Source organism: Cornus florida, unplaced genomic scaffold (genome assembly GCF_030987335.1).
Source record: "Cornus florida cultivar Cherokee Brave unplaced genomic scaffold, ASM3098733v1 CherokeeBrave_3.0.0_Hap2_Chr03, whole genome shotgun sequence".
NCBI classification, from domain to species: domain Eukaryota; kingdom Viridiplantae; phylum Streptophyta; class Magnoliopsida; order Cornales; family Cornaceae; genus Cornus; species Cornus florida.
Window position 1 is genome coordinate 20,861,074 of NW_026775573.1, and position 14,382 is coordinate 20,875,455.

A 14,382-nucleotide genomic window follows, 5' to 3' on the forward strand; every position below is an offset into this window, starting at 1 on the left:
GTGCCCGCGTTTTGAGTAAGGCGTGCAAGCTGCAGGGTGCTCAGAAATATGAGACGATTCGTGCCCTTTTGTCAGGAGGTTGGTTATCTTTCATAAGCTAGAATGAAGTAGGATGCCTTGCATTTTTTTTTAAAATTATTTATTATTTACTATTAATTTTATTTTTAATTTTGTGACTTCTTGTGAAAGTTGAGTGAGCATGAGTACGTTTTTAGTTCCCAACTGAGTGAAATTTTTTTTACTTCACGAAGTCTTCTTTATCCTGTGTGTCACTGGAGCCTGTTAGACGCATTTGTGTGGTGATATGGTACTTTTTATTTTTTTATTTTTTAAGTTATTAATGGAACCCAAGGCAGGTCTGTTTCAAAAATAAACTCCACAAGGCATAAAGAAGTGGGGCTTAAAAAGAAAAAATAAATATTATTATTATTATTATTATTATTATTATTATATTTTGTATAATTTGGTAAACTTTCCAACCAATAGTATAAACTTACTATTTCATTTCCTTGGAGAGAATTTAGATGAGAGACGAATTCAATGTGTACGTATCCACAGGTTATTTTCGCCTTTAATGCTTTCAAGAACAGGAATAGACTGTAGGGACCTCCTAAGGCCGGCTCAGCAACCGCTTTTGTTTCATATTTTTTTTACTTCGGACAGTGTACTCTAATGAAATAAAAGCACGAACCTTGTTTGGTAACTATTGTTGCGATTTGAATATTATCAAAGTGTATCCGAAAATTAGGCCAAAATTGGAAGCACCGAATTGTTGTTACCACACCGATCAATGGTATAGGTTAAAAAAAAAAAAAAAAAAATGACCTATTTGACTAATTATTTTATTTTTCAAAGTTGTAATATTTTTTTACCAAATATGTTTTTGCTTCCAAAATTTTTGTGACAAATACTAGCTGCCAAACATGCTTACTATTGAATACACTCCAAAATAGAAATGCTGTTTTTATTTTGGGTCAAAACAAAAGCAAAAGCACAAGATTGCCAATTTTTGGGAATTGGATTTTATAAGTAAATTCTTTTCTTTGGGAAAAAGTTAATGCTATTTCATTTTTTGGTATTGGATTTATTTTATTTAATATATTTTGAGTAAATAATACATGTAGATTCTATGGGAACCTAAACTCTCATCCTTTCGAAGATAGTTTTTTGTATCCAACATCTCTATAGCTCCGATATGCATCCAAAACCAGATTTAGAAGCATGATATGAGTCTCAGCTCATGTGAGATTTAATTCATCTGTTTCCAGTCACAACCATCTAAATCAGTTGGACAACAATAAATACCTCATCGTCCCCAAATTAATGTCTCTTGTCGAGTTATTTATTCAAAGGATAGTGTAAGATAATTCAGGCAGATAAGTATTTGTACAATCAATTTTCAGAAAGGACATTTTTGGGACGGAGGAGTAATGCCAAGTTATGGTAGCTTAGGTGGCTTTGTGTTGGTAGCTGAGGTGGTTTTGTGACTTGTCACGTCACATCCGGACATAAAATAAGTGTATATGACATTATTAATTAAGCTATTAGTATCACCATATCACTTTATAGTTTTCAAATTTGGGTCACATCGCGAGAATCTAGAACTCAACACCTGATTCCATATCACTCTAAACGACAGCTTAAAGGAGTTTTGGTGAACATCTCAAATACAAAGGGTGACCCGAGCAGCATGCAAATTCCGATGAAACATCGAATTTGAATAAGAAGTGAAAAATGTCAAAATTACACTTTGTGTCACGAAATTTTCTATGAATTTTTATTTATTTATTTATTTTTCAGTTCAAAAGCGGGCACATACTCACCATAATTTTTCATCCCCCCGGGGTTTGCTTGAATCAACAAAACTTGTAATATTTGAATCTTCCGGGCTAAGGAAACTATATAAGCATAAAGTGCTCATACATTGTGCACAACGATGTCATGGAATCAGGCTTGAGGTCTGTTTTAGGCGATACATAATGAAATCAATTATCGGTGAATTTTTTAAAACCTTACACAGGGTCCAAAATGCATTGTAACTCTATACAATATAATTCAATAAAGATGAATTTGTAGTCAATTTTAATAATTTCAATTGATTTTTTAAGACCATTTAACATGATTTATTCATTAATTCTAAATCGCTGTCATAATTATAAATAATTAATAATTATGCTTGGATAGATTTAAGCATAAATAACTGAAAATTCATACTACATGTATGACATGTGAAAAAAGAAAAGCAAATAAAAAATATAATACAAATTAAAAGTAAAAGAAAATTATTGACCATACCATGTGTTATATAACATATATTATTTGTGGCCCCAAAGTTTGTAGCATTTTTTTTCTTAAATAGTTATTTTCTTTTGAATATATATACAGAGTAGTGATCTCTTCTTTTTTTTGTAGAGTATGAAAAATTTTGGCACTTTCTATTGAGATTAGATCACAATAGAAACCCACTAATATTCTTTCCTTTTAATACAAAATTACTATTACTATTTCTAATTTCTAAATTTAATATTTACCAATACAATGATAAAAGGTAATTACCTAAATAAAAAAAAAAAAAAAAAAAAATCTACTCACCTAAATTTAATATTTTATGCGGTTGAGGTGTTGTCAACTCATAGGTTACTTGACAGAAAAAATAAAAGAAAAAGAAAAAAATTAATCAATTAAATTTTATGCCGGTAAAGTGTTGTGCAAATCACAAGTTACTTGAGTTGATCAAGCATATAGAAAAAAGAAATTTTATTTTTATTTTTTTGAGTCGATGTTTCATGATATGTCATTAGTTCAATTTTCCTACTGTCAATAGGTTGATGGATGTATAATTAGGGCTATAATTTGTCATGAAATTGCCAAACACGTATATTAGTTTAATTTTTCTGTTGTGAATATGTTGATGAATGCATAATTAGGACTAAAATTTGTCATGAAATTAATAAACATGTATATTGTTAAACTTAGTGAATGGTTTGTGTACTTTTGTAACAATCAGAGCTTAGGATTTAAAGGTATACCGAGGAGATAGAGAACTTATAAATTCAGTTTGTACGAGGGGGGAGAAAATTTTCTGGTCAGAGAGATATGTGATTCAAGGGATGAAAGGTTTCTATTTTTTTTTTTGGTAATTATTTTTTATTGTTGCAATTAGTGATATTGGTAAATATTAAATTTAGAAACTAGAAATAATGGTTTGTATTAAAAGGAAAGAATATAGGTAGATTTCTACTATACATGGATCGCTACCATACATATACATATACATATATAACATGTATATATATTTACTTCAGACGTTTTTATACCTTGGTTTCTTTACATTGAGAGAGAAGAGAGAGTTGCAGAATGCTGAAAAGAGGGAATTGATAGAAGAGGGATTTCTTAATTAGCCCTATTAATTAGGGAGCAAGAGAAAGAGAGAAGAAAAGAAAAGAGTCATAAATTATTGGGGTGGGAGGTTAACCTCTCTCTCTCTCTCTCACACACAGACACACACACACACACACACACACACACACTATATCAGACTTCTAAAGTCATTACTATTTCACAATGGTGTAGCAAATCCACTTAACAAGAAGATCAGAAGCAAATCTGAGTTGGAACAATGTTTTCAGAGACTGACCATTCACCAACCTACAAAAGGGACTCGTTAATAGTTCACTAGATCAACCACAAAGAGGTCATCTGGTCTAAACCATGATATCATGCTGCCAACATAGATATTATAACAGATGACTAAAATACTATAACAAAAAATAAAATAAAAACCAAAAATCTCATATTGCATAAGGTTACTTTTCACAAATGAACTACCATTTAAGGTTACATGATATCTATGAAAACAGATGGAGGAGATTCAGAGATCAAATAAATGGGTGAGATTGATTAGAAAATTGTATCCATTACAGTTTAGAAACTAAAAGGAGATTAAATCATAATGGAAGTTTACAGAATCTTTTTCAACAACAAGAATATTTAAATGAATAACACAGAATGAAGTTCACTAGGTAAACATCAAGCATCAGACGTATTCACAGCTTAATTATAACCACCAGTTGATCCACCACGAGTATGAATCAAGGTTCAGAAACTTGATAAAAGGGTCAACACTCAAATTTTAGACTGAGATCCAAAAAGAATGTAGGAGAACCAAGAAAGAAAAAAGATATTCGAGTTAGAAGATGCTAAATATCAACTATCAAGAGATGCAAGTAATTTTGAGGTTTTAAGTTCTCTCAGGGAAAAAACAGGATTCCTGACCGTCACCACCGTGCTAATATGGGAAGACCACTGTTTCCGTACGTGTATACCTTTCCCGAGGTTTGAACTTATTTGACTCGGCCGCCTTAGGTTTCAAAAAGTAAACACTGATCTCCCAGTGTTACTGATGAATGCTAAATAAATTCATCCCCATTACTTGGGACTTTTTGGCAAGAGTACTTTGAATTGAAAAGGTCAATAATTTGCACCCTCCAACAGAAACAAACCTTCCTTTCAAGGATAAAGTCTCATAATTCACACGAAACCTCAAACCACCACCGATGCACACTCCAACACACATTTTGAACCCACCAAAGTTCATCTCAATGAGACATCTCCATCCTCTCTCCATGAAACCCTTTCCATCAATGGCTCTATATGCTGGGTTCTGTCCTGAAAGATTTAGAGACTCTTGAGGGTGAATGAAAAGAGATGAGGAAAAAGATGGTGTTGGTGGGAGAAAAAAATGACATGATCAATTCTCTATCTCATATAAAACGCATTCACAGATTCCATGCAGTGGAAATTACCACATTTCAGACTGCATAACATACACAACTATGCGTAGCAACTGTAACTAACCACTTTTTTTTATATATTAGTAGTACTGTTAACAATTCCAATTTAAATCCTAAACAGAATAAGTTAATACCATGAAAAGAAGTCAATAATTCAGAAGCACTTTACAAAACTTGCACAAAAATTTAAGGGTGAATACATTTAAAACTTCTTTCTAAAAGGCATTTAGCATTTATATTCACAATCTTACAACTTTATTCAATATAAATATCTTATTAATTTTACTACTCCAAAATACTCCTGACTATAAGAAATTGACAAGTTATGAACTTCTCACCATCCCGTCAAGCTAATAAAAACCAAAGGAAAGAAGACAGATAAAAACATAACACATAAAGAACTAGCACGATGACTACTGATTAAATCATCACACAACTTCATCACATAGAGTTGTGATATCATTTAAATAAGATCATCAGAGTCGATCAGAATTATAACACTACAATTATGATTCAAACTAGAATAACAAAGCTCAAAAATCCTCAAGAAAAACAAGTCGGCAGATTGGATAATTATAAAAAGAAAAACAACTAAATTATATCAAATCCCATAAACACAGTAATATTAAATAAAAAAACTAAGCAACCTCCCAAAAAGTCATAAACTAAGCAACCTCCCAAAAAGTCATAAACCCGATATTCAATAAAAATTCACTGAAATCTCACTATATGGGCACGTATCTCCGAACCGCCTGCTTGCCCGCGACCGCCGCAGCTGCAGCCAATCCTCCGACCGCCCCAGCAATTGCCGCCGACCTCGGCCCGGCCGCTGCCCGATACAGAGCACCCGTCCCCAATCCAGCCACCACGCTGTTCAACAAGCCATCAGTCCCGCTAAAGTGCACAAGCCCACTCTCCAACCCTGAGAATATCAAACCCAAGATGCCAAGCGAGTTCCCGAACCTCCGGCCCGCCGAGCCGCCCGTATTGAGCACCCTATTGACGCGGAGCTTGAGGGTTTCACCAGCCTCAGCCTCCTTGAAGCCCTGCAAGGTCCCTTTGGCGGCGCCGACGATCGCGCCGGCGAGGTAGCCGGAACCGGTGTAGTACGTGAGGTTTTCACTCCACGAGCGGCGTTGCACTGCGGCTTCTTCGGAGAAGAGGTATTCGGGGGAGGAGGGGAGGTTGTACAGGTTTTGGATTGGGACGTTGAAGTCTTGGTAGGGGTGGTATTGACGGTATGATTTAGGCTTTTTTTCTGATGATGAATCAGAGGCCATTGTTGAAGATTGAGGACGACTGAGATTTGAAATGAAAATCGAAGACGGTTTGAAGAAGGATGAGAAAGATTTAAAGGGTTGTCAGCTCGTGAATCGGACGAGAAAAGAGGGGTTTAGGGCTTGTAGAGAAAAACCCTCTCTGCTCCGCGTAGGGTTTAAGGTCGTCACCTAGAGGGTTCTGGCTTTTGGCTTCTCCTTCAAGACGGTTCAACCATATAAAGGGCTTAAAATTTTGACCCGAATTGGCCCAATTATGAGGGTAAGGACATAAGTATAATAAAAAATGAAAGCAGATTTCTCCAAATGCATATTAGAGTTAATTTCCCAAATTTTATCATTATTTTGTTATGGTTAATTTTTTGGTTCATCCATCTCTACTTATATAAAAATCTTTACTTATATAACATTAGTCATTGGTTATATTTATGAACTAAGTCACACAATCCTTCTTAATAAGTATCGCTCCGAGCATGCTCTCGCTCTCATGCTCCGTACTTTCTTACTCAAATTTTTACTATTTATGACTTAATTCTGCTGCTCTTACGCATCCGCTCTCGAATTCATTCTCGGTCTTATTTCCGTTTTATGGAACTTAGTTCACGAGTATCTTAAGAATAACCTTTTATGCAAATTGTACAAAACCTTTTAAATTGTGATGCTTTTGCAAATAATCCTTAGACATAATAAAAGAACCTCCCAATCTATCAAAAATTTGCAAATAATGCCATGAAATGAGTTTTATACTGGTTGATGAATTGTCTTTGTTCATGGTGAAACGAGCACAAAGCCAGAGAGAGAATAGAGAAAAAATGAACTATTATATTTAAAAGGGCAAAATTATCAAATAATGCTTCGTATATGTCATGTGCTATGCACATGCATATTGTTCCCTTTCGGTAGAATGTGATAGTAGGGGCCGTTTGCAAAGTCGAGATAATTTAGGAGGAAGGGGTAGAATGGTCATAAAAATAATAAATTTATGTGAAAGGTAGAGTGGTAATAAAAAATCCATCATTTTTAAAAAAGGAAAAATTTTGGTAAATTTAGAGTTCCCTTGACAAATTAATAATTTAGATTTTTTTTTATTTTTTTTACAGATGTGTGATAGTTCAAGGGGACTTTCTACAATTTGTCCCCAAAAAATTTTAAACTTTTAACCATTTTATTTTCACTAGAAATTAGAAAATATAGCTCGGTGTTCAAATGATATGGGTAAATTATACGGACCTTTTGTCATAATTACAGGGACCTCTCTTGTGGTTTGAAAAATTATTTGAATTTCTTCTAAAAATGAAACTAACCTACACAAACCTCCCTTCCTAGTGACGGACTGTCAAATGTACTAAAAGATTTGTTTAATTTATTGAAATGCCCTCAAATTGTTATGATAAATGACTGTAATATCCATCTATGTGTGAGAGAGGAGGTCGAAGAGTAATATGAGAATTTCAATTTATTCATTACATGACATCAATAAAATCCGTCACTAACTTGTGTTAACCATAACAGAAAGAAGGTTTGTATAAATTAGATTCATTTTTAGGAGATATTTGAGTAATTTTTTAAATCATAGAAGAAGACGGTGTAATTTACCCAAATGATATTGAGGTCGACTTGGTTGAACTCAATTTATCCATATCAAGAAATATGTGAATGTACCTTACTTTACTACACATATGTGTGTGCAGGGGTAGAGCTTGTGCACAAGGACACAAGGCCTGGCCGGCCCCGCTCTATGTATATATATGGTTTTGTATATTATGACCCTTAAAATTATTAGTTTCTAAATTTTTTTTAAACTTTTTTTTTTTTTTAATCTTTTTCTCTTTAAATTTCTTTAATTAATTTGTTAAAAAGGTTATATTTCCCGTATTTAATCATACTCTAATTTGTTTCCTTCAAAATTCATTTTTCTTTCCCTTTTTCTTCTTCTTATTCTTATTTTAAAAAAAATAAAAATATTTCACTATACTCCCTAAATTCAAATCCCGGCTCCGCCCCATGTGCGCTCACATAACAGGTACATGTTGGAAAAAATTGCCTCCGAGTATGAAAACAGAGGTGCTAATGTGCTATATTAAAATGGGTGCTATATTAAAATGAGTTCTTTATGATACATTTGATCAACAACTTAAATTTAGAGAGGTCTTTGAATTATTATTTATTTATTATTATTATTATTTTTTTAAGCACTCACATGAGTTGCATAACTTTATTATTTTATGACCCTTCTATCCTTCCTCCTAGGATTTATACTAACAACTATTCCTAGTACAAGGAAATGACCATTCAACCCTTCCTCCTTGTTTTATAATAACTACTACTATGAAAACAGAGGCGCCAATCAGACCAAATAAAAATTGACTCGCGCTCCAATACTATTCCTAGTACAAAAAAATAACAGTCTTACCCTTCACATACACACATTGTGTTGATAAAAATACAAATTGAGTAAATAAAAAGATTTATATATTATACAAGTTGTTACCCTCATTGTGGAAAATGATTTTTACACCAAAATAAACATGAATGTGACGGAACCAATTGAGAGATGAGAAAAATTAGGATTTGATTGAAAATAAGAATGCAAATTTTTTTAAACGGATCAAAGAAATTTGAAAAAGTAAAGTAGAAAAGAAGGGAAGGGCTAGAGAAGTTTTTAGAAAAGAATGAATTTTCATTACCAAGAATGGATTTTAATTCCAATGGAATGTCCATATTCACTTTAAATTGCATACCAAATAAAAAAAATGGTTGGAATGAGCATTCCATTCCTACACAACAAATGTAACATTAACATTAGGATATCGTAATTTTTAAAAAAATTACATACAATATATACTGTATATATTTTTTAAAACGAGGAGCCACAGTGGGCTAGGAGGAGTTGCCCCATCTGGGCCCAATGTGGCTCCATCAATTTGGCCCACCTGCTAGATAAGTATATTGCTGCTCATTATAAAAACTAAGCTGCTGCTATTCACATTACAAGAAGTGAATATAGTGGTTGGTGCCAAATATGTATATATAGTGGTTCATTATATTTCTAAGAAGTGTAATTATCATTTAGGCATATTTGTCAAAGATGAATTTTTATCTATTTAATATAGTGGATAAGTTCAAGTGTGAATCCTATCCACTACATCGATCAAAGGAATAAAAACGGTTCAACTATACAAATAAGTTAGAAAAATCGAGCAAATAATCATTTTTCGTCTAAGATAAGAAAATGGCATCATTTATTTTTGGTACACCTAGCACAAATTTAACCCCAATATAAATGGGCCCGTTGTTCATGGGTTCTATATTGATAGGACTCTAATACATAAATCTCATCATCCTGAGAAAACAATGATGGAAATAAATGGATAATGGTTTTAATTGAACTATTTAAATGAGTTTGTTGGTGGAATTTATAGAGAGATTGTGACAGTTTGGAAAAGTGTTTTGAGTGTGGGACTTTTAGTACCACTAATTGGTCTTTCTCAAAACTCAAACCAATTGGATTCCTCAGAAATTTTGGTTTTATATATGCAAGAGGTCGTGTGTGTCACTGTGTGTGTGTGTGTGTGAGAGAGAGAGAGAGAGAGGGGAAAAAGATGGACGGTGAAAGTAGAGGACATAACACATGCCTCCATGTTTGAAGGATATGAAACAATGTATGTTATTTCAATATCAAGGAGTACTGTATAGAGAGTGAGAGTGTCTGTTATGGAGTTTGAATAATTGAATAGACCAAATGGCCTTTATTAAAAAAAAAAGAAAAAAAAAGAAAAAGAAAAAGTTGTAATCAAGTTGAAAATTTTGAATGATTATGAAATGATGCATCTTTTCAGCAACTATTACTCACTCTTTTAATTTTATTAAAGAAAAAAAATTCTCTAAAAAGTTGATTGTTCAAACGTGCATTTGAAATTTAAATTATTGAAGAAAATAATTCAAAGGTGCTAAATTGGTAATTCGGAACATAGCTTTCTAATGTATTATGTTTTCAAAACAATGTGCAACACATGTATAATTTTAAAGATCAAGATCTCTCTTGTTTGGAGGGGGTCCTATGAACCAAAATTATATAATTTTGGTGCACTACACAATACAGTCAAGGACGGAGCCATTCAATGGTCAGTGGGGCAATTGCCCAACTTAATTTTTTTTAAAAGTAATTTACTCTTAATTTATATTTTTGATATATATACTTACAAAATTATACTACCCTCTCAACTAAAATTATTAAAAAATCACACTATTGCACCCTCTCATGATCTCACACAATTTTCTCACTTTGTCCCTGAACAGAGTTCATATTCAGCTCCGTACTGTCACCAAAACGATGTAATTTAGTTTACAAACTCCCCAACCAAAAAAATTCCCTTTAAGACCAATTTATTATTTCTTGTCCCTAAATTTTCTGTTTATTCAGATTTCGAAGTCCACCCTACTTGAGGAAGGGTCTCGACATGATCATCAACATTTCCCTAACTTTTTTTGTTCACTCATGTTTTTGAAACTTTTTTGATCATGTATCTCTAAGGAACGGCACTGATTAATGAGCACAATTATTGCTGTATCCCCTGTACTACTTGATAATTCCCTTCCCCTTCCATAAATAATTGGTCCCAGTCTCTGCATGCATTCACGTGTCCTGCTATCTGTTGCCGTTAATTACTCCATCATGAGCATCAGCTACTGCATAGGATTCTAAGGCAGGCAACCATCAAATTTTGTAAGTCCCATTTTCCATATATATACAAACATACATATATATTGTATACACGGTACATATAAGTATGTATATATAATTAAAAAAAAACTTAAACTTAGTACTAATTAATATGATAATCATTACATAACGATTTTTCACTATTATTGGCAAAATTCATCACTTTCAATATGAATTTCATGTATAATAGTAAAATTTTGTCTATTTATATTTATTTATTCATAAAATTCACAATAAAAAGTGACGAACATTGCTAATTGTACACAAAATCATTGTAGGAGAAGATTTGGGTCTCAAATATTTAATACTCCGTATTATATATATATATATATATATATATTATATACTGAATGTATACATATGTAGTATTTATTATATATACTGTACACCCCACGTGTACCACAGCCACGTGCAGTGCACTCTCCCAACCATTGAAGCTGAATGGTCTCAGTACACTGATTGGACTGTACCTTCACTCTATTTTAAAAGGGTGGGGGCTAACACATCTTAACTACAATAGAAGACAAAATCCTTGATGAATATGAGAGAGAGGAGAGAGAAAGACAGCTCTTTAGAGAGAGAAAATAAGAAAGGAGAGAGAGACTTTTGTTGTGTTGTTTGTTAACATTTTGCCATTTTACAGTGAGCTGAGGAGGAGTGGTAAAGAAGAACACTCACACTCACATTCACACACACACATACACACAACAACAAACATGTTTGATGGAGTCCCAGACCAGTTCCACCAATTCATAGCCTCAAGAACATCTCTTCCTCTCCCTCTCTCCTTCCCTCTCCATGGCTCGTCCCAACCTTTCCCTCCCTTTGATCCCTATCCTCCTCACCAAACAGTACTCCAACCGCCCCATGACCACCACCTTCTTCACCACCACCAATTGCACCACCAACCCACCGCCAACAAAGGAGCAGACAAGGAAGAGAACAGCTTGCTTTCTACTAATCTGGAGCTTGAAAGAGAGAGATCCATAGCCGAGCTCATCGATCCGTGGTCGAATCATGAAGTCCTTGCTTTGCTCAGGATCAGATCTAGTATGGAGAATTGGTTCCCAGATTTCACTTGGGAACATGTTTCAAGGTATATATATATATATAGATATACTTACAATCCCATTTAGTAATTCCACTTCAATCTTCTTAATTCCCTCTCCTTTTAGTTTCTTCTACTTATTTCCCAAACTGAAAACATAGTACACACTCATAGCTAATATATATAGACTTACTTTTGAATCTTGGACTTGTTATCGATTTTATTATAGATAGATACATTAAATCAATGGGTCCTTAATATATATACGATGCTGCATACATCTGACCTTCTCTATATTTCATAATAAGGGGAGCCTCGTGCACACTGAGATAGTCCACTACATCTGACCTTCTCTAGAGAGCCTCAGGCACTGAGATAGTCCACTTCAGCTCAGCTTCTATTGTTGAGAGAGAGAGAGAGAGAGATTATTGAAAATTGAAGCAACCCATGTTTTGCACATATATATTTATTTATTTATTTAGAGTGGTCATATATATAATGAAATGGAATTCTTATTATGTATAGGTGGTGTTTCGTTTTGTTTATTTGTGGTTTGGAGCAGGAAGCTAGCAGAGCTTGGATTCAAGAGGAGTGCTGAGAAGTGCAAGGAGAAATTTGAAGAGGAAAGCAGAAACTTCAACAGCATGGGCTACAACAAGAACTTCAGGTTCTTCAGTGAGCTTGAAGAGCTCTGTCATGGTGAGAACCTTCAAGTACTAGCTGATCAAAAGAATCACCAAAACACAGAAAAACCAAATCATGAGGCTGAAGAAGAGGACAAGATGGGGCAGAGTTTGGAAGCTGAAGATTCAAGAACTGAAATGGTGGAGAACCCACCTTACAATAAGGAAGACGATCGTCACGAGAAAGTGGTGGGGAAATCGAAGAGCAGTAATTACAGCAAGAAGAGGAAAAGGAAAGAGAAGTTTGAGATGTTGAAGGGTTTTTGTGAGGACATTGCCAAAAAGATGATGGCCCAACAAGAGGAGTTGCACAACAAGCTAATTGAAGACATGGTGAAGAGAGATGAGGTGAAGATTGCAAGAGAAGAGGCTTGGAAGAAGCAAGAGATGGAGAGGATTGACAAGGAGATTCAAATTAGGGCACATGAACAAGCCATTGCAGGTGAGAGACAAGCCACAATCATTGAGTTCTTGAAGAAATTCACTTCATCATCAAGTACTAATTCTTCTCTCCAAAACCAATCATGCTTTGGAACTAGAAATGAAGTGCCACCCAACACTTCACCTTCTCTAATCCCACCTCTAAACCCTAATTATAACCAAAACAAAGTTGATGCAGAAACATCATCCATCCTTCAAGTTGTTGCCCACCAAAACCCTAGCAACATCCCAAACACATCCACCTCATTACATGAAAACCTAGTGCCTCAAAACCCCACTTCCCAAAACCCTAATTCTATCAATACCCAAAGCAAGCCATTAACACCCACATCATCTTCAACACCTAAATCCCCCCAAAACCCTGATTTTACTACGCCGCCGTCGGAGAGAGATGACATTGGTAAGAGATGGCCTAGAGATGAAGTGTTGGCACTGATAAACCTGAGGTGCAATCTCTACAGTACTAGTGGGAGTGAAGACAAGGAAGGAGCAAAGGGTACTCCTTTGTGGGAGAGAATCTCACAAGGGATGTTGGAGTTGGGGTACAAGAGGAGTGCCAAGAGGTGTAAGGAGAAGTGGGAGAACATAAATAAGTACTTCAGGAAGACAAAAGATGTGAACAAGAAGAGGTCTATGGACTCTAGGACATGCCCTTATTTCCATCAATTGAGCAGTTTGTACAGCCAAGGAATACTTGTGGCACCCTTTGACGGGCCGGAAAACCGCTCGGCCGTGCAGCCGAAAAACCACCCGGCAATGCCGGAAAAGCTCCCCGGATCTTCTCAAGGTGGTCCTAGTGATGCAAATGTGCATGTTGCTGAAGGTGGGAAGGATGTAATTTAGGTACCAGCATCCTTGATTTCTTTTTTTTTTCTTTTTGCTTCTGTGTGTGATTTTCAATCGGAGTTTTTATTTTTTATTTTTTCTGCCTAGGTGAAATTGAGTAGTACTAGTATCTTATCTGACATTAGTTTTTGTTGGGGGAGTTATATATATATATATATATATATATATATATATAATGTAGTGTCACCGACAAACCTGAGAATAAGAATCTTTGTTCAAGGTAGAATCCTATTCGGGGAATGCTATTTCTACTCTTATTTTTGCTATTTGGAGAGAATTAGTGATTCCCTCAGATGGTATAGTACTTGTTCTTTAGCTCCTTGATTAGAGTTTTCCACAGAATGAAATACAAAAAAAAGGGGGTGGAAAATAAATTTAGGCTTGATCAGAATGGAGGGTTTTGAAATAAGTTGATTTCTTTTCAATGGATCAAAGCAGTATAATTTCAATTTACATTTTGTATCTTGAATTTACTCTTCAAGAAATGTATGAGTAAATTGTATCTGTGGACTTGAAATAAATAAAAATGTGACTCAGAAGTTATTTCAATTCTTGAAAGAAAGAAAAAAAA

General features: G+C 34.4%; 2 protein-coding genes across 3 annotated transcripts; one reads left to right on the plus strand and one right to left on the minus strand.

The window, feature by feature from the left end:
• Window positions 1-5,275: 5,275 nt before the first annotated feature.
• Window positions 5,276-6,288, minus strand: LOC132298688 (mitochondrial import inner membrane translocase subunit TIM23-3). Its single transcript, XM_059795075.1, has one exon. It carries the CDS (start codon window positions 6,071-6,073, stop codon window positions 5,519-5,521), a length of 555 nt encoding a protein of 184 aa, XP_059651058.1. The 5' UTR covers window positions 6,074-6,288; the 3' UTR covers window positions 5,276-5,518.
• Window positions 6,289-11,334: 5,046 nt separating this feature from the next.
• LOC132299867 (trihelix transcription factor GTL2) lies at window positions 11,335-14,273 on the plus strand. 2 transcript variants are annotated; one of them, XM_059796738.1, is made up of 2 exons: window positions 11,335-11,889; window positions 12,404-14,273. In XM_059796738.1, the coding sequence occupies exons 1-2, from the start codon at window positions 11,510-11,512 to the stop codon at window positions 13,806-13,808; spliced, it is 1,785 nt and encodes a 594-aa protein (XP_059652721.1). In that variant the 5' UTR covers window positions 11,335-11,509; the 3' UTR covers window positions 13,809-14,273. The 2 variants fall into 2 exon arrangements, with proteins under 2 accessions (XP_059652721.1, XP_059652722.1); XM_059796739.1 differs by having other exon boundaries at window positions 11,671-11,889; window positions 12,367-14,273.
• The last annotated feature ends 109 nt before the right edge of the window (window positions 14,274-14,382 follow it).

Excerpts from the sequence above, each read along its gene's own strand:
- LOC132298688 (XM_059795075.1), bottom strand. The coding sequence starts at position 6,073 with ATGGCCTCTGATTCATCATCAGAAAAAAAGCCTAAATCATACCGTCAA.
- LOC132299867 (XM_059796738.1), top strand. The coding sequence starts at position 11,510 with ATGTTTGATGGAGTCCCAGACCAGTTCCACCAATTCATAGCCTCAAGA. Across the intron at positions 11,890-12,403 it reads ACTTGGGAACATGTTTCAAG|GAAGCTAGCAGAGCTTGGAT; the intron begins GTATATATATAT and ends GGTTTGGAGCAG.